The sequence below is a fragment of the Gigantopelta aegis genome, chromosome 3 (genome assembly GCF_016097555.1).
Source record: "Gigantopelta aegis isolate Gae_Host chromosome 3, Gae_host_genome, whole genome shotgun sequence".
Classification (NCBI taxonomy): domain Eukaryota; kingdom Metazoa; phylum Mollusca; class Gastropoda; order Neomphalida; family Peltospiridae; genus Gigantopelta; species Gigantopelta aegis.
Window position 1 is genome coordinate 32,848,286 of NC_054701.1, and position 21,460 is coordinate 32,869,745.

General features: G+C 37.2%; 1 protein-coding gene across 1 annotated transcript in view; it reads right to left on the reverse strand.

Annotated features, from left to right (window-relative positions):
• The window catches only part of LOC121389841 (MFS-type transporter SLC18B1-like), a 37,683-nt gene extending 17,546 nt beyond the window's left edge, over positions 1–20,137 (reverse strand). Inside the window, exons 1-5 of the mRNA XM_041521493.1 lie at positions 19,729–20,137; positions 18,374–18,469; positions 9,303–9,376; positions 8,493–8,640; positions 1,703–1,771 (exon numbers count right to left, since the gene is read on the reverse strand). Coding sequence (XP_041377427.1) covers positions 1,703–1,771; positions 8,493–8,640; positions 9,303–9,376; positions 18,374–18,469; positions 19,729–19,992 — 651 coding nt within the window. The 5' untranslated portion in view covers positions 19,993–20,137. The remainder of the gene's footprint in view (positions 1–1,702; positions 1,772–8,492; positions 8,641–9,302; positions 9,377–18,373; positions 18,470–19,728) is intronic.
• Positions 20,138–21,460: the final 1,323 nt, after the last annotated feature.

The window sequence follows — 21,460 nt, forward strand, 5'->3', positions numbered from 1 at the left end:
CAACATGTTAGGACCTTTTTCTAAGAGCGCCCCAACCCCGGACCCTTCTTTTGATGCCGTGCGGACTATAAACGATGTCGAGAAATTACAAATGTGAAGCTCAAATGGCTACAAGAGACTATCTAGAACGTGTCGATGTTTGAGAGAAAAGATTCAGATGTACAGGTAAACAACAAAGGAAAGAAGAGAATACAGATCAGGAGATAAAACCCCCAGATGGAATTCAAAAGAGACAGGAAAGGAGGCAGTGAGATTAAAAAATTAGCATCATCATCATGAAAAAGAAAAACGTTTGTTTTGTTTCACGACACCACTAGAGCACATTGATTTATTCATCATCGGCTATTGGATGTTATATGTTTTTTTAATAATAATGTTGACGTATAATCTTAGAGAGGAAAAACGCTACCACTTTTCCATTTGTAGCATGGAATCTTTTATATGAACCATCCAACAGAGAGGATAGCACATGCCACGGCCTTTGGTATACCAGTCGTAGTGCATTGGCTGTGACAAGAAATATCCCTATGTGCCCACCAACGGGGATCGATTCCATACCGACCGCGCACCAGGCGAGCGCCTTTCCGCTGGGCTACGTCCAGCCCCCCCCCCCCCCCCCCCGCAAAAAAAAAAAAAAAAAAAAAAAAAAAAAAAAACAAAAAAAAAAACAAACAAACAAACCAAAAAAAAAAAAAAAAAAAGGAAAGAAAACAAATAACAAAAACAAACAAACAAACAAACAAATGATGGCCAATTCAGTGTCCGGACGACACAAACCCGTTTCCATATTTAGAAATAAAGAATATGCATCACTATCAAACTGCTAATTTATAATTTTCTATACAATAATGACTTTGTATAAAAAATTTGGTGACGACAAACGTTTGTATATTTAAATAAAAAACGTATGTTGCTAAGAAATAAGTGTTTCAATGCTGTTTCAACTACAAGTACATTTGACGGTTGTGATAAATTGTGTTTTTTAAAATTTGGATAACTACGTCACTTCCATTCAATGCTGATGACAGGACTTTGCTGTGGAGCACTGATAAAATCCATAACGGCACGAGTCATATGTCTGATAATGTAATTAATTATACATTTTAACACTTTCGATAATTTACAGTTTGTATACTTTTAATATGATATTTAGAAACAGGAACTATATACAGTTATATTACATTTATAAATAATTTTGTTTTATTGTAATTTGTTTAAACCCAAAACGTAGAACTGGACTATAATAATCCGCCACAAGACTTTACTGTAACGCTTCACAATACATGACGTCATTGTTGTCACATGACAAAAGTGCGCTGTCGCGATATAGGTGCCGCATAAAGTTACAAGTAGTATGCGCGGTTAACTGACAGCCGAGATACATCGAAATTGCGCAGTAATCATGCATAGCACTCATACCTTTATGCGGTAATTGACTGGTACCACGCCACTAAGTGACAATTGCATGATGCGATAAGGACGTTTGGTTCTGTGAGAGGTGTAGTTTAAAACGTGTGTGGTTATACAGATCTATTGCACACTTTTGTCAATGATGGAAAACTACCTAAGCGTAGTACAATTGGAAATAACAAAGAAAACTATGTCAGTGGGTCTTCCAAAAGGGGTTTGACCCAGCAGCTTACAGCTCATGACCTCGGGTGGATACACTGCTGGATTACTGAACAAAACTGAAGACACAAACCTCGAATAGCACACCTCCCAACGGGTAGCCCAGCATATCACCGAGTCCAGTGAATATGTTCAAAATACCCTGAAAGACACAAACAGAAGGATGTTCTAGAATATATAAAGATGTTTATCCTGCAGCTAACTTTTGTATGGACAGAATACTACGGAATAAAAAGCAGAGTGAGATGCTGTTAATAGCAGGATAAAACAGGCGAACCCATAATTATGTAAGCCTATACGAAATGAAGTCCATGGGCTTAAAGTCGCAAAGCCTAGTTTCAACCCGTGAAAATGGACAGTAAGTTTGGTTAATCTTCAAACACGTAACACACTGAGATAAAGTTACAATAGAGTGAAACTAATGTCTGTGTCAATGAAAGGGAAATACCTATAAAATGTTTTAGAGTGGAGCTTGTCTACATTACCATTATTTCTCGGAGGTTTGTGCGTTCTTAAATTAATTTTAAAAAAATTTAAAAACACAAGGAGCGGCCTCGGCGGTGTCGTGGTTAAGCCACTGAACATAAAGCTGGTAGGTACTGGGTTCGCAGCCCGGTACCGGCTCCCACCCAGAGCGGGTTTTAACGTTTTAATGGGTAGTTGCAAGGCAACTACATCGACTTCTCTCTCGCTAAGCACTAACCCACTGTCCTGGGCAGACAGCCCAGATAGCTGACCGCGTGTTTGAACTTAATTGGATATAAGCTCGAAAATAAGTTGACATGACAAAAAACACAACGAATACCAGAAACAAATAATGTGAAGAAACAAGGCTATGTCACTTTAAAAAACGAGAAACGTTGCCATATTTAAGACCAATCTTTTCAATTCCCCAAGCAGCCTGACGTGACAAACCAACTGTGTAGTCGGTGTTGTGCTCATCAATTTTCTAGGCGTCTCTTATAATATATATAAAAGTGTAAAATAAAATGGCATTTGATAGCCATATTGGTAAATGGCGGCCATCTTGAGAATATATCATATTCACAATCGCTGCTAGCTGAACAACACTATAAAGACTTACACCATTAACATAGTATTAACGACAACTGCTGTGCAGCCAGTGAAAATAGGCTCGGTTCAATTAGTCATCATGTAGTTTGTTATTCGCAACACATGCTGCTTTAAATTTTGTTTCTAGGACAACCATATGTTCACTCTGTGGGTAATAAATGCACCCACACTCATTGCTGTCGGATAACTAACTTTAACACTCGTTTGTGTCATACTGGCCTTATTACCTAGCTGTTAATATGTAATAAAATATTCTGTATTGGGTGATTCACTGAAAATTACACTTTTTGAAGTTGAATAGCAGAACGGTATAAAATGTATATAGAAGAAAATCAGCGTATTATACTGTATAGTGAGGGTAAAGGTTTCCCTTTAATACATACAGGAATTTAAGTATTCATTAGGGGCAAAGTGGCTTGATGCGCGGTCGGTCTGGGATCGATCCCAGTCAGTGGGCCCATTGGGCTATTTCTCGTTCCAGCCAGTGCACCACGACTGGTACATCAAAGGCCGTGGTATGTGCTATCCTGTCTGTGTGGTCCTTAACCATATGTCCGACGCCATATAACCGTAAATAAAATGTGTTGAGTGCATCGTTCATAAAACATTTCCTTCCTTCGTTCCTTAAGTATTCATTACTTCATTTATACGTATTTTCGTGGTCTATACACTTAAAGCACGCTGTCCTGGGAACACACACATACATTAGCTATCTGGGCTGTCTGCCTAGGACAGTGAGTTAGTGATTAGTTGATTTAAAACATATTGTATTGTACAAAGAACACAAGAATCGGGCAAGTGATTAGTTGTTAGTAGTTAGTGAGAAAGAACTTGTTTATTAACGACACACTCAACACATGCTATTTACGGTTATATGGCGTCGGACACAGATATTGAGGGAGGAAACCCGCTGTCGCCACTTCATGGGCTACTCTTTTCGATCAGCAGTAAGGGATCTTTTATATGCACCATCCCATAGACAGAATAGCACATACCACGGCATTTGATGTACCAGTCGTGGTGCACTGGCTGGAGCGAGAAATAGCCTAATGGGTTCACTGACGGGAATCGATCCCAAACCGACCGCGCATCAAGCGAGCGCTTTACCACTGGGCTACGTCTCGCCGCCGCCGAAAGTACACACTGAGTTATTAAACCCAGTACGGGGCGGGACGTAGCCCAGTGGTAAATCGCTCGCTTGATGCGCAGTCGGTCTGAGATCGTGAGTTGGTGGGCTCATTGAAATATATCTCGTTCCAGCCAGTGCACCACGACTGGTATATCAAAGACCGTTGTATGTGCTATCCTGTCTGGGGGATGGTACATATAAAAGATCCCTTGCTGCATTAGGAAAAATGTAGCGGGTTTCCTCTGATGACTACGTGTCAGAATTACCAAATGTTTGACATCCAATAGCCGATGATTAATTAATCAATGTACTCCAGTGGTGTCGTTAAACAAAACAATCTTTAAACCCAGTACCTTCCAGCCTTACATCCCATGGCTTAACCTCTGCATTAACCACCATGGCTTAACCATCAAGCTTTCGGCTTAAATAAAGAAAATACAACCTTGGAGAAAATAGAGTTTTATCCCAACTTATACCTGGAGCTTAAATTAATAAGTTAAAACATATTTATGCGGCCACAAGGTGCTAAGTGAGCTATGACACTAAACAAGTCGTGGTTTTGACGTGTTTTATTTTGTTTTTGAAATCGGATTAGGTCCAAAATATTACGACGACTTCGACTTCTCATTAATGCTAATAACTCGGCAACTTAATCTGACTTTCGGCAAAGAAAAGGATCATTTCGCCAACAAGATATAATACCTATATTATAAGGGAAACCGTGTTAGAATAGCACAAGTGTATATAGAGGATATTTTATGTTTTTTGTCAAATATGATTTATAATTCACCGAGTGAAGTTTGCAATCATATCTCACGAGTCGCACATGCTCGACGAGTGTGATATGATTGCAAACTTCACGAGATGAGATATAAATCATATTTGACAAAAAACATGAAATGTTCCATTTATTACATACCTTTTGGCAATTTACTTTTATTTTTAAAATGCCAGCAACAAAATAGTTCCGGTTTTCTTACAGTGACGATAATACTTTCTACAGTGACGATAACACATTTTAGAGTGAATTTCACTCTAAAATGTGTTATCGTCACTGAGTGACTGATAACACTTTTATTTCACTGATATTTTAAGATATTTCACTAAATGTTACATAATAAATATATGTACAATGACCATTATAGTCACATTTAAAACGCGTTTCAGTGTCACCGGCGTCGGAAGATGCATCAACCGATAGTAGACCATCCAACATGTCGAAAAAAAGGATTGATGGGATTTACGTGTTAAAAGCAGTACCCCACGTTAATATTATTCAACAGGGTTACTAAACACGTTTAAGGTGGTTGCCAGTTTCACTTTGCTTAATATTAAGGTCATTTATAGGTCACATAATTCAATAAGGTCATTTAACATGAATAAAAAATACACAATGTTAAGAACTATTTTCTTAATTCGTTTTCCACTTGGAATCAAAACAAATGGTTATTAAATACTTGCAACATAAAAATATAGCCCTAAAATTATGTTTAATTTATGACAACACAAATGCTGCAAGACTGATGATTTTTGTATTTTTTTCAGCATGGTTCTATTTTTGATTAATCACATTTGACACCCTGACAATCACAAAATGGATTTACCTTTCATAACTGTGAACCAACTACACATTTTCAATATTTTATATGCTAACGGTTACCCCTCCCCCATCCCACACACACCCTCCCCCGTGTATATCCGCTGAGGGTTTTCTAGGTGCCTGTGCACGTTTCCATGCTGGAAAACCATTTTAAAAAGTTCAACGTGGCAAAAAATCCAATATGGCGGCTTAAAATTCAATATGGCTGACACAAATAATCATATATATTTGAAACGATATATAGCTTGTAATATATCGTTTTCTTATGTTTTCATGGTCTTAAATACGTTTCCCTAATCCGTAATCCATTATTGGTGACCAATACATCAAGATTGCCGTCGGTAATGAACTGAGAGAATCATGAACTGCTTCATATATAAACAGAATAATTAATTTCTTTACACCAGTAGAGCATACGTTTAGCAAGTTTTACCCTAGTGAAATGGTCAATAAGAGTAAATATTACCTAGGCACCACAGATGATGTGTGCAAAAACAAATGGGACTTTCTGACATTTTCCAAATCATATATTCAAACATTTGAAAATAAAGATACCGCGACCCTATTCCTGTATTTGAAGTATCATGAAAATCGGATGAGAAATGAAGCCGTGAGAGTGGTGAATTCATAATTATTAATTTAAAAAATAGTGCCTTGACCTTGACCTTTGACGCAGAGACGAGAAAGCGAACTGGTTAAAAATATCATGATCCTATTCCTATATGTGAAGTTTCATGAAAATCGGATGAGAAATGAATTCAGTTTATTAATGGTGACGTCATAATGTGTATTGTAGTAATAATGATCAAGTAATAATTAAAATCTATTCTTATATATGAAGTTACTTGAAAACAGAATGTACAATGGAATCGATAAAACGGTGACGTCGTGCGTCACATGACCCTCCTTCACCACTCCTCTTTGTTTCCCCACTGCATTTTATATTTACCTGTCGCCCCATTATAAAACTTATATATGTAACAGGGTCATTGTATTATGTGTATGTCATTTATTTATTATATGTATTTTAGTAGTTTCTTCTTCTTCTTTTTGTTCGCTTGTTGACTACACGTCGAGGCCAGCAGTGAGTATGAACGATACTGTTCTCTGTTCATCACTTCTTGTGCTGTACAGCTTCTTCTGGAGAATTGTTGTAGTTGTCCAGGTAGTCTACCTCAGCTGCTGTAGGTTTATGCAGTCTTGGATGACATGTTCGGTCGTCTGTTCTGCTTCTCCACAGGAGCACACGGAAGAAGGTACCAGCCGGAACCTCTTATGCATATGCTGGTTCAGCCTGTTGTGTCCAGTCCTTAGTCGGAAAATGATGACTGGTTCCTGACGGGACAGCAGGTAATAATCATTAGTTTGTTTGGGAGGTCTATAGAGAGATTTAATATGGAATTCCATCTCTTCGTATGTCACCCAGTTATCCTCCTGTTCTTTAGCTACGCCAAGTTTTGCGAGTCTGCATTTTCATTTCCTGGTATGCCACAATGAGCAGGGATCCATTGTAACACGACTTGCTTGACACTGCTGATAGGATGTCGGGCTTCTGAAAGTATGTCAAGCTTGTTGTTTTCAAGAGCCTGTTAGGCAGAGAGAGCATCTGTCAGGAAGACGACATGTGAGCAGTCTCCTCTCTGGTGCTGATGATGTGGGCAGCATGAATGAGAGCCCCTTATGTTGCCTCAGGAGTGATTTGCTCTGTTTATGAAAGCTAGTTCTTTTGAGTCTGTTGCAGGGATAGTCATTCATTCTCTTTTTCAGTGGGTGTTGAACATAGTGGCTTGTATCACGAGCTTGGAGTCCCGGCGTTTACTGAGGGGTACGATGCCAGTGAGCAGGGGTACGATGCCAGTGAGCTGTTCCATTTTCTCAATGGAGGTTGACCTCATTACTCCAGTTATTATCCTGAGTGCTTGGTTTTGAACCCTGTCTAGTTTATGTTGATGTGACTTTGCTGCTGTTGACCATGCATGGATCTGTACTCAATATGTGGTCTGATTGCTCCTTGGTAGACTATTTTCAGTGTATGTTATGATCTGCACCCCACTTGGTGCCAGCTAGTTTTCTCATTATGGCAAGTTTTCTTCGAGCTTTGGCTTCGGCTTTCTCCACATGTGGTTTCCAGGTCTGTCTCTTGTCAAAAGTGACCCCCAGTAGTAGTTTTAATTTAGCACACAGTGTCAGCAGTTCACTTAGTTATACCAAACTACTCACCTGAACACATGCATGCTCTCTGTCAACTAATGCCCTCTCCCTTTGCCGTATACCCCTGTAGCGTGGGTGTTAGGTGACATACCTGGGTAAAATCTGTACAACACTTACATTCTGGGCATTCCAACTCAGACTTTTGAGAGAGACAAGACATACCTGTTTAGTAGTTTTAAAGTATTGACCATTTCTAAGATTTGGAAGATCAAGTTAACGTTAGTAAATAGATAAAGTATTATAATGTTAAACTGTTAGTCTGTCGTTTATAGAATTAAATATAATTAGTGGCTTTAATATATATCCAAATGTGTTATGTGTTAGAATATTTATTTAGGTAATAATTTACTTACCTTAAATCTGTGTAGTTATTAATTTAAGGTTCTCAAGTAAATATACGTACCCGTATATGTGAGATTAAGCTAATATATTTAAATAAAGTAGCATGCGCATATGTTTTGATGGATGCGTAAATTTATACTTTGTTGAATTCGGTGGGTAGCATGTTTGTATTTTAACACATTTTATTTTGAAGACATTGTATATATTAAGCTTTATTTTATAGAGTGTATAATGTGCTGATCGTGTGCTTATAGTAGATTATTTGTTTTTATAGGCACATGAACGTTACCAGTATTGTGGGCTGATATCAAGTAGGGGCCCTTGTCCCATATACTTGGGAAGAAATGTACTTGTATTGATTTGGTATTTGTATGGTTTATGTATTAGTATTTAGTGAATGTGTTATATATATATATACATATTATATTATATTATATTATATTATATTATATTATATTATATTATATATATATATAAAACACATTCACTAAATACTTTGTTGCTTACATATATCATAGCGACGTTGTCTCGGAAAACATATCCAACAATGGCACGACTTGAGACATAAAATGCAGAATATCCCAGTGCCTCTACACACCTCGTGGCAATAGACAGTGCGATGAATGTATTTCCAGGGGGACTCCCATCCAAAAAACTGAAAATGTAAACAGCAACATAAGCAACACATTTATATGCAAACATTTCTTTTTAGCTTAGGCTAAACTAATACTTTGTTTTGTTTTTGTTTGTTTAGTTCAGTCAATGCTGTGAAAATAATCCATATCAAAGCAAAAACGTATTTGATGCCTATTGAAAAATATCCTGAAAGACGACCTTTTTCATTGTAATATACTTCTATGTACTTAGTTCTCATTTAGAAATAATCCCCATAGCTACTCTTTGTCATGTTAATATAATTATGTGTATTATGTATAATATATTGCTCATTGAGAAATATGCCCAAAGCCAGTTTGTCTCGTGCCAATATAATGCTGTTTACAAGCGGTTGATATTTAATCATCTCTAACCCCTGTAAACAAAAATGTCTCGAGTCAGTGGGTAAATAAAACATTCTAAATCCTCTATGAAGTAAAACTTCGTATACCACAGTATATATGTGTACAGGTGCGTGTGCAGTAATTTTAGTGTGTGTTTGTATGGTCAAGCTGTGAATAAGGGGGTCGAGACATGCTCCCCTGAAAATGTATTTTAAAAAAGACGAAATTTGCTTGAGCGGGGGGAAGGTGGGGGAAGATATTCGACCCATGAAACCCACTCCTGCACAGGCGCCTAGTGTAGTATTGTACGTAGCCTTACCCGAACAGGACAGAACAGGCTGCACATATAAACAAACCAGAAACTAGCATGAACTTCGGACCTATTGTGGAGATCTGCAAAAAACAACAAACGCTTGATAACGAATATAGTTCCATTAAAAATGGTATCATTTTCATTGATTTATTTACATTAGAATTAGAACTGATTTGACTGCTAAAATTATGCAATTTGGAGATGGGGTCAACTCCCATAATTATGGTATAAAAACAGGGTTGATTCAAGTTTCTAGAACTGAATGCCATATCGATGTAGTGTGTTGCCTGTATACTGGTGTTTGAAGTTTCTAGAACTGAATGTCATATCGATGTTGTGTGTTGCCTGTATACTGGTGTTTCATGTTTCTAGAACTGAATGTCATATCGATGTTGTGTGTTGCCTGTATACTGGCGTTTCATGTTTCTAGAACTGAATGTCATATCGATGTAGTGTGTTGCCTGTGTTTCATGCGAGTTGTGTTCTTTTCCAGACCCCTCAAAGTTAAGAGTGGTAATATTGTTTAACTATAGGTTACGAAATTCTTGTTTTAGTAGAATGACATCACATGGACTCGCTACACTAGCTTAGGTGACGATGTTCTTGTTTTAATAGAATGACATCACATGGACTCGCTACACTCGCTTAGGTGACGATGTTCTTGTTTTAGTAGAATGACATCACATGGACTCACTACACTCGCTTAGGTGACGATGTTCTTGTTTTAGTAGAATGACATCACATGGACTCACTACACTCGCTTAGGTGACGATGTTCTTGTTTTAGTAGAATGACATCACATGGACTCACTACACTCGCTTAGGTGACGAAGTTCTTGTTTTAGTAGAATGACATCACATGGACTCACTACACTCGCTTAGGTGACGAAATTCTTGTTGTAGTAGAATGACATCACATGGACTCACTACACTCGCTTAGGTGACGAAATTCTTGTTTTAGTAGAATGACATCACATGGACTCACTACACTCGCTTAGGTGACGAAATTCTTGTTTTAGTAGAATGACATCACATGGACTCACTACACTCGCTTAGGTGACGAAATTCTTGTTTTAGTAGAATGACATCACATGGATTCACTACACTCGCTTAGGTGACGAAATTCTTGTTTTAGTAGAATGACATCACATGGACTCACTACACTCGCTTAGGTGACGAAATTCTTGTTTTAGTAGAATGACATCACATGGACTCACTACACTCGCTTAGGTGACGAAATTCTTGTTTTAGTAGAATGACATCACATGGACTCACTACACTCGCTTAGGTGACGAAATTCTTGTTTTAGTAGGACTCACTATATACTCGTCGTCTGAGGCAGAAAGGTAAACATTCCTTTTCCGGTTTAATTACTACGTAGCTTATTCATCCATCCATTCATCCATCATTCCTTCCTTCCATCCACCCACTCATCCATCCGTCCATCTACCCATTCACCAATCCATCCATCCGTCCATCCACCCACGCGTCCGTCCATCCACCACACACCCATTAACCCATGCACCCATCCATCCACACAGACGCCCATCCATATATCCTTCCTTCCTTTCATCCATCCATTCATCCATTCAGCTTTCCTGTTTGGGTCAATCACTATCTTTCTTACACTGTCTTAAGATGTAGTATGATAATCAATTGGCTTGCAGCTGTGTTTTATGCATCATGGTCTAAGAGGTATTGGGCTTTAATCAGAATTTTAGGTAAGGAAGGTTTGATGAGCCTACTTTTTGTAAACGTTGGTGCTGATTCCAAAAAAACAACAAATAGCAGTCTTAAGACAAAATTGCCATTTTGGCCATTTTTTGGCACAAAATGGCCCAAATCAGATATTTGTTATTTGATTAGTCTTGTGTTATCATATTGTATTTAACAAGCGTCTAAATATTTTGTAATACTGTTTTGTGGTATAGATTTCACCAAAGAATAACAGTCTCATTAATATGGTAAATATCTGGCCTAATTTGGCCAATGTGTGGCCCAAAATGGTTGTTTGCCATAGGATTACTAATTATATTGTGCCCGATATGAATAGTATGTAAAAACTCCTGAAAATTCTCATTTATAAAGCCAAATATAAATACAAATTACAATCTAACATTTTAACATCATCATCATCATCATCTCTCATCTCTATCTGCAACATCTTCATGTTCCATGATATCAAAAATGTATATCTGATTGCCAATAAACCCTAGTGGTAGAGAAACTCCATTATCCTCTTTCTAACCATGCTATGTGGTTTGGATGTACTCTCGTGGTCCACTTAGGTGTGTCACATAATTACCTTTCTGACATGTTGAAAATTTGCCTGACTGGATAAGTGGATTTGTATTTCTGTAGGAAAATATTTTAACCTGGTCTCGTTCACAAACGCAACTCTCTTAAGCTTTCCACCAACAAAGATGGTGTTATCGCCAAGACTGACGAGTCATTCACTTTTTTCTTTCGAACATCGTGTTAGATCATCAAAATCTGGCAATGCATCGCATACAATAGGACCAAGCTACCTATAGTTTTCTACTGTAATGATATGCAAATATCCGAAGTCCATCCACACACTTAAGTTTAGTTGTCATGATTAATACACAAGGATGGCTATAACATTGATTTTAACAGCAAACTAAGATGGCCTAAATACTGATCTTGAAGAAACAAATGGCTGCGTTTATTTTACAATAGGTTCCGAATTATATGTATTAATAAATAATAATAAACGCTTTTATCTGAATTGTTTATGACAACATGCGTCAACACTTGTGAATGTAATATTAAGTTTTAAGTATTTAACATATACAGATTACTTCTTAATATTGAACATAGAATGGAAAGCTCCAAAGCAAAGACATTCTTATATTTTGCTTGTATAGTGTAGCTGGGAAGCTGGATTGACTATAGGTCGTCGTTATGCAATATTCCTCACACTTTTAAAAAAGAATCATTACATGTTTCTTTTCATTCACAGAGAGCATTCGACATACAAACACCGATCGTGGCTGCCGGCCTCGATGGCGTCGTGGTTAAGCCATCGGTCTACAGGCTAGTAGGTACTGGGTTCAGATCTCAGTCGAGGCATGGGAATTTAATCCAGATACCAACTCCAAACCCTGGGTTGGTGTAAACCACTTGCACCGACCATTGATCCATAACTGGTTCAACAAAGGTCATGGTTTGTGCTATCCTGCCTGTGGGAAGCGCAAATAAAAGATCCCTTGCTGCCTGTCGTAAAATAGTAGCCTATGTGGCAACAGCAGGTTTCCTCTAAAAAACAATGTTCAGAATGACCTTATGTTTGACGTCCAATAGCCGATGATAAGATAAAAAATCAATGTGATCTAGTGGGGTCGTTAAATACAACAACCGATCGTGGCTAGAATTGTTTTTAGGTCATACAGTTTTTCTACCACTGGTTTACCAGCAATCAGATGCAAAATGTGTCATCTCATACCATGAGACAGGATAGTGGTGGTAATCATGATGACAGTGCATGGTGAAGTTGATGTACTTCATATCGTTTTCCTGCGTAAATGTTGCACATTATTTGAATGAATGAATGAATGAATGAATGTTTAACGACACCCCAGCACGAAAACTACATCGGCTATTGGGTGTCAAACTATGGTAATGGCAACAAATAAGGTGATGATCAACATCAACAGAAAAATTCAAGATATAAATAAAAACAGTGTAAAGAATTGTGCAAAAATACAAATACAAATATCACAGATAGATACTGACTTTAATTCTAAACTTCAATTTGTGCTGTATTGGCCATTCTCAAAGAGAATGTTACACCCCTGCACCACGGTGAGGTTACAGCACATTATTTGAGTTAAAACCGCATTTTTAAAACCATAAAGTGCCATTATGTATTTTGATCTGCATTTGGCTTCATAAATTTGATTTATTTCGTGAATTTTACTGCTATTCATATCGAGTACAATTTCGTTACTATTCCTATGGAAAATAGCTGGTTTTGGCCAAATATTGGCTAAATGTGGCAAAATGTTGGCATTGATGAGATTGTTTTTCTTTGGCTGGACGTTGACCAAACAATAGCAATGTAAAATATTCAGTAGCTTATTAGGTACAATACTAGATAGTGTGTATAATTAGCTGAAATCGATTAATTTTGGCAAAACAATGGCAAATTTGTCTTAAGTAGGGTCAATAAGACTGCTATTTTTGGAATCAACACCACTTTTTACATAAAATACACTTTCCAAACAATCCTTACCAAAAATCGTATTAAAGCCATTACCTCTTGGAGTATCATTATCACACGCTAAAACATTTGAAGAAATAAAGACATTTTACGTCAGTAAAAGATTTTACGGGGAATTTGTAAATATCTATGTCCGTATCAATGTTGTTCAGTTCAATCAGTCCGGTCCGTTTTTTACATAACCGGAAGCGTAATTAACTGACTTTTGTCTATCTTTTCGGACCCAATTGTCACGCTGACCTGATGGGAAAATTTCAACAACAATTCTTACCACCGCCCCATCTACCTCCCGTATAAACCCATCACCTCCCATTTACTTTATACAATGTAGCTAGAGATATTATATACACTTGTACTTCGGAATTGAGTTAATGTTATTCGGGAATACATTTTCTGCTTGCTTTTCATTTATAATTGCAGTTTGTGGGTTCACAACCATCCTGATACAACAGTTGGAAGGAATTTACTTTTCTGAACATTTTGAGCACAGTTACACATTAGAACTTTGCCAGGAATACCATTCGCAGCAATATCAGACGTTAATTCCAATTATTGTCACTGCTATACAATGGATGTCAGTGGTAACAATCATGTCAGCATTGTTGTGTGACAATAATGTCTAAATTGTATCTAAATTGATATATCAATGGTTCTTGTCTTTGTTTTATTATATGTATGTCTTAGTTTTATTACATGTCACGTATGTGGCCTAATCGACAAATCCTTGTTGAGTTATTAATCCTTCTCGACTTGGAGATAAACAAAGTGCACATAAATATATATTATTGCGTGAGTGGGAGTGCCATACGAAACTTATGGAATGCGCTCCGAAATTATATTCCTCGAGCGAGAGCGAGAGGTATAAAACGGTTCCCAAACAAGTTCCATAATTGTTTTCCTAGCATTTACACGAGTTTGATCATGTATTGATTATTTACAAAATGTAATTTATAATAACCAACATTAATTATGTCTGATATTCATAACACTGAATGAGGTCAGTTACAAAGTAATATCCTAATGTTAAATACATAGGAAAATGGTTTTGCATTCCAGGTTGGGTTTTTTACAGGAACAAAACAACAGAAATCCAGCCATAATTAATCAATTAAGTTATTTATTCCATAATGTTTTGGGGGGTTTTCGTGTTAATGAATGCAATTCAATGTGAATTTAACAAACCGCAATTGTTCCATGTTTGCAGATCGCATAGACTATAATAAAGATAGATTATTGCGTAGAAACCCTGCTCACGAGTGTAACACTTTCCTATGTGAACCATGATAAAAATAATAGATTATATCATGTTGATATACATGAACTGAATGCATAATTATGGTAAATTTAACTCTGTGTTGCAACCTATTTGATAGAAAAAATTAGGAATATCGTCTAGAGCTGAACGGTATACCGTATATACAGTTCAGTATCATGTCAATACCGATTTACTGTACCGAGCAAATATCAAAATACCGAAAAGGTTTCCCGCCATTTAGTAAGGGACTAACAATATATTTGACGAACGCAAAATAGCTAAGAGAGAGAGAGAGAGAGAGAGAGAGAGAGAGAGAGAGAGAGAGAGAGAGAGAGAGAGAGAGAGAGAGAGAGAGAGAGAGAGATGATGGGCTTATGTAATGGCACTTAGTTTTGTTTAGATGAAATTAGTGCGTGAGCCTTAACTCGAGTATGCAGTTAAAGCCGAATATACTGAAAAGACCGCTCGATATCAGTATTGTGTCCATACGGAATACTGTACCGATACCGAGGTAAGTCACCCCAAATTACCGATACCGAACCTGAAATTTCAATACCGCCCAGCTCTAATATCGTCATTAGTAAGTGAAGTCAGGCGTATTAATTAATGGTTCTGGGTTAAGACTAAAAATCCAAATACAGTCTGCAGCATATAGTCCGTTTGCGTCAAATAGGAAACCGATGAATTGGCGTACTATGCATAGTAAATAATGCTAAAACTCGTAAAACTCGACATTTTTGAAAAAGCAATGCCCTAAATTGTTACAAAAGTTACATCTTAGATTGGCCGGTTGTGGACAAGGTCACACAATGTCAAAAGTAAGTGCCCCCCCCCCCCCCCCCACCTCCCAACAACATGTTTAATGAAATGCCTTTTATTAGGCATACGTACCAAATAAGAATAATTTGAGGCCCTATAATGTATAATTTGTCAAAATAAATTTCTTTTCAATGGAAATCTTAAGAAAACAAATGCCGTGGTTAAGGTCACACAATATCAAAGGCCAAGTAAGTGCAAAAAGAACTTTTCCAATGAAATGCCTTTTATTAAGCACACGTTCAAAATAAAAGTATTTCTGAAAGACGCAATGAAGCATATAGACATTAAAGTCCAAAACATACAATCTTCAAAAAGATAAAAATAAATGCTGTGGTCTGACCATGCAAAGATTGTATGGAGCTGTTGTAAACAAATCAATATTGAACCGAATTATGAAGACAAAAAACAAAATTGAATGTAAACAGTTTCGAACGATCAACACAATATACCAAAACTAAAATCTTCGAAAGGACAAAAACCAAACGCTGTGGCCAGATCATGGACATAGTGTACAGAGCTGTGGTAAACAAACCCATATTGCACAAAACTAAAAACATATTTGAAAACATTATAACTTATAGAACTTGTTTTTAAAATGTCTAAGAGATATCGGATATGTACTGTATTCGACACTCTCAAGGAAACCCAAAAGAATGTTTCCACCCCTGCACCGCGATGATGAATAGCACACACAGAGGTCATGATGTCAATGTCCAAGGTTACATCAGCAATATGTGTTGAAAAAAATACCTATTTGAATATCAAATGTATGTTGCCTATAACTATTTGCACTGGCGTAGGAAATGGGGGAGGGGGGGGGGGGGCAAGGGGACATGTTTATATTTGCTTTATAATAGTGTAAACATGTGTAAATATAAAAGTGTGCCCCCCACGTTTTGGAACATTCCTACGCCACTGATTTAAATAGAGTTGCAACAAGCAACAATAATTATCATACACACAATCGTATCTCAAGAATCAAAATGATATATTATTCACTTTTAAACCCATACCAGCTATCATGATATCTTTAACAAAAGTACAGTCAGTGTAACACAATTGATTTCTTATCACATTATCAAATTTCATGGATTAAATCTCATGTTTAATACAGGGATGGAAAATTATGGAACTGCCAAGATACACGTGTACTTACTTTATCGTGGCTCTTCCAGCAGCTGTCTTCACCCCTGTATCAAATAAGGAGATTTAACCTATTCGGTTTAAAGGTAATGTGTTAAGATACCTTTGTAAAGATTATTATGGGGGCTGATATGATTTTAGCACTTAAAAATATTATACCGTGAAACTCTGCTATTGCAACCATCGGCGGGTCTTGTTAAAACTTGTCTTATAGAGGGGTGGTCCTTATATACCGAATTACGAATGTTGAGATGATGATTGTTAGTAAATATTTTACGTCCAACCCTCCTTCCCAAATGTCATCAACAATGTCTCAATTGATAAAATAAATAGGTATTGGTATATTGTATTGACATTTACTTTGAAATGCAAGAATAATCAAGTATCTAGCTTACTTCAGTTATTTGTAAGCTTTGGTGCGTTAATTTTCTTAATTATCACACCAAAGAGATTAACAACTGTCTTGATAAATAACACCCTCCCGACGTGATGGTGTACCGGCCTCGGTGGTCGGTCTCGTGGTTAAGCCATCGGACTTAAGGCTGGTAGGTACAGGGTTCGCAACCCAGTACCGGCTCCCATTCAGAGCGAGTTTTAACGACTCAATATAAGACCACTACACCCTGTTCTCTCTCACTAATCATTAACCACTAACAATTATCCCACTGCCCAGGACAGAGCCCAGATAGCTGACGTGTGTGCACAGGACAGCGTGCTTGAACCTTAATTGGAAATAGGCACGAATATAAGTTGAAATGAATGAAACGAAACATTCACTGCCCAAAGGTAATAAAACGCGTGACCTTTGGGTCACATTCCAATTGTTTGTTGCTACGAAAATACCTTTGTCTTTTCAGCTACATAAACATAAATCTATTGTTGATCTTTTGTTTGGGAAACGCAATTAACACCATGGCGAGGACAATTAGATAATAGTTTACCATATTTGTATGGCTTGTCGCTTGTGTTACATGACAGCAAAATTCTGTGGTCGCATTTGTAGGGTAACATACTGGTCTTGGTGCAGTCATAAGGCTGGTAGGTACAGGGTTCGCAACCCGGTACATTCCGCCACTCAGAGCGAATTTTAACAATTCAATCGGTGGGTGTAAGACCACTACACCCTCTCCTATTCTCTCTCTCTCTCTCTCTCTCTCTCTCTCTCTCTCTCTCTCTCTCTCTCTCTCTCTCTCTCTCTCTCTCTCTCTCTCTCTCTCTCTCTCTAACAACTATACTAACAACTAACCCGTGCGTGAACCTTAATTGGATATAAGCACGAACATAAGTTGAAATGAATTAATGTGGGGTAAAATGTACTAAAAACGACCATTGGGTCTATCTTTACTGGTCGTAATTCGTAGTATCGGGAGTTGTTGTTTTTTACTATAAAATAATAAGAAAATATTCCAGTCTTTAAAATATTGGTCTTTATAGTGGTGTGGTCTTAGAACCGGGGTGGTCGTTAGGTGGGGTTTCACTGTATCTATATTTGTACGAGCTTTAACATTATTCATTATTAAACTACACGCCAGTTCATCTGTTCCCTTTTGAGTCAAAATGTCCATAATAAATATTGTTATATTATCATTTCTGACTGTAATTATCTAACTAAACGTACCAGTGATCCAAACACGGGAGATGAGATAAACATTGGGATCTCAAAACTGGCAAATATTATTCCAATAACTGTGTAAGACACACCCTTACTGTAGGCCTGAAAAAATATAAACATACAGTTAACAAAAGGAATAATGACTGAATGAATGAAAGAATGAATTAATGTATAATGATACCCCAGCACGAAACAGATATCGGTTATTGGGTATCAAACAATGGTAAATAAATGAATAAATCGATGAACATATCAATATAAAACTGCAAAGGTTAAATTCAAACACACTGTGTGAAATACAAACATCACAGGTGGGAATAAAATTGAAATTTAGAATAAAATTTGGTATCTCGGAGAAATTTCAATGTCTTAACTTGGAGATAGAACTACAGATCAGAAAAAAATAAAGATTCCATCGTATGCGATATTAATGTGGGATGAAAAAAGTACACCCAGGATAGTGGAAATTTCAACTTGGGACGGGGCTTGTCGATTCCAGGGATCAAAACACCCACCACTGAATGTAATATCCCACATGCTTGTTTCACATGAGCTAGTTCTATACTGCACATATAGGAGCTTGCGTCTACAATAGGATATCTGCATAAAACGGAATCAAAGTTGTGTTTTGACAAGTCTCTGACAGCTACGCGATACAACTGCCATGTGCATAATCTGTTGGTGCACTGCCACACTGAAATAAGATTGCCATATAACTGAGGCAAATGGTGTCCACGGTCTTTTGTCTGGAAAATAGATCTTTGTTTAAAATTTAGACAATCAAATCTTTGAAAACCTCGTTTCACCCGTTTAATAGGATTTTGTTTAGTGTGTCAGTTGTTTCTTTCTATAAAAAACAAAAACCTCAGTGGAATGACAAAAACATTGTTGTGTGTGATCAAAAACCTGCTTTTTCCAACATTGCTAATTCAAATGTAGAATGACTTTAAATATTGAACATGTTGACGCAGAATGCTGACGTACACAAAAATTAAAGAGTAGAAAAAGAATAAACGGAAATATATATTTTTGCAATTTAAATATGAACAGAAAAAATATTAATTGGAATCGACCACAAACCGACAGCGCATCAAGCAAGCGCTTTACCACTGCTACGCCGCCCCCCCCCCCCCCCCCCCCCCCCCCCCCCCCCCAGAGATTGAGAGAGAGAGAGAGAGAGAGAGAGAGAGAGAGAGAGAGAGAGAGAGAGAGAGAGAGAGAGACGGAGAGAGGGAGGGAGGGAGGGCAGGAAATGAGGAAAGGGAGAGAAAATGAAATTGAGAGCGGAGGAATGTATAAAGAAAGAATGAGAGGGAGGAAGGTTGGGGGTATAGTTGAAATTAGTTAACACAATACTGTACCACTCGAGGGAAAAATGGTCCCAATAAGGAGAACCACATTTCTAGAAGTGTACTGGCAAAACAGAGAATCGCCAACATTATGATCTTCCATCTTGGTAAGTCCTTAAGTTTGAATCCACTTCTTTTGTTCTTTATTTTAAAAACACTACTTCCATCCTTTTCTGTTTGCAGCTCTTGTCCGTGAACACATGACGATCCGACTTCACCTAAATAATGTTGACTAATTATTGGAGACATATCTTCTCCCGAGTCATGTCCATTCATTATTAGAGATTTGTATATAGATATATATATATTTTTAATTTAAGCAGGTTCACACGTTCTTTACGATATGTCTTTTCGTAAATTAGTTCTACTCATCGTTGTAAACACTATGCAGCTATAAATGAATGAACACATTCAAGCGTGGATTTCCCGTTGGATGCATAATATACAATATTATACATCAAATTATTGACAGCTGTTGTAATCTGAAAAGACAAGGTATTACTTTCGTATTAACAAATACTTGGTCTGTAAATTAGCACGTAACGGTTAATTTCTGAAATGTATGGCTCTCAGTTTTTTTATTGTATAAATTATACACAATAAAGTTCAAAAGTGGCAGTTACCCACGGTAACATTTTGTTATGAAAGCATTGTTGTACTTTATTGTTCACAAACCCAGTCAACAGATGGCAACAATTAAAGCCACATATCATGTGCTTGTATTACTTGTGGCCACAATGGGAACCTGGGCTTTAGAATCGTCTTTATTTCTCGTTCCAGCCAGTGCATCACGACTGGCATATCAAAGGCCGTGGCATGTGCTACCCTGGCTGTGTGGTGGTGCATATAAAAAATCCCTTGCTACTAATGGAAAATATGTAGCGGGTTTCCTCTCAAAGACTATATGTCAAAATTGCGAAATGTTTGATATTCAATAGCCGATGACTAATAATCAGTGTGCTCTAGTGGTGTTATTAAACAAAACAAACTTTAAGAATAGTCTTATTCCAATGTGCGTTAACTGTGTGGATCTGTGCTGCGTTCGCAAACAATTTAGCAGTGATGAATTGACATCAGGTACTATAAATAATATTAGAACTTGAATTGTGAAGTTGGCAGAATCAACACCTACTTATGTTAATTATCACACTTCCATGCGTACTCATCTCAATTAGCCATGGGTTTAGTGACATTTTGTTTCACACATTTAGTGTTTTAAGTAATCACATTCATGTAAAAATTTATAAAATAACAGGGCAATCACGACATAGCTTTAGTGATACTGAGACCATTGTTAAGCAATCTGACGCATGTGTAATACATACACATTGAAGACGCCCTTTTAGTGTGATCCTTTTGGGCGTTTCACTCTGATACCTTTTACGTTAGAAAACGTGTAGAATGTGGTTCTTGTATTGCGTTACGATATGTTAAGTTTACGATTCAATGTGGTGATATGTGAGATCACAGTACTAAAGTCGCCGCCATCGATAATATGACGTCATCACGATTAGCACAGATTACTTTGACATCACGCATTTTAAACAAATCTTTGAAAACGTTACGCTCAGGTACATGGGTCTTGTTGGGTTGTAAACAAATGACCCATCCACAGCAACACATTACCTAGAGACCTTGTAAAGTTGCATACCATTATTAACCGGGTTAATAACGTAAATTATCACATGGCTTTTTACATGGATATCATGGGTAAGTTATAGGATAAATAAATAAATAATATATA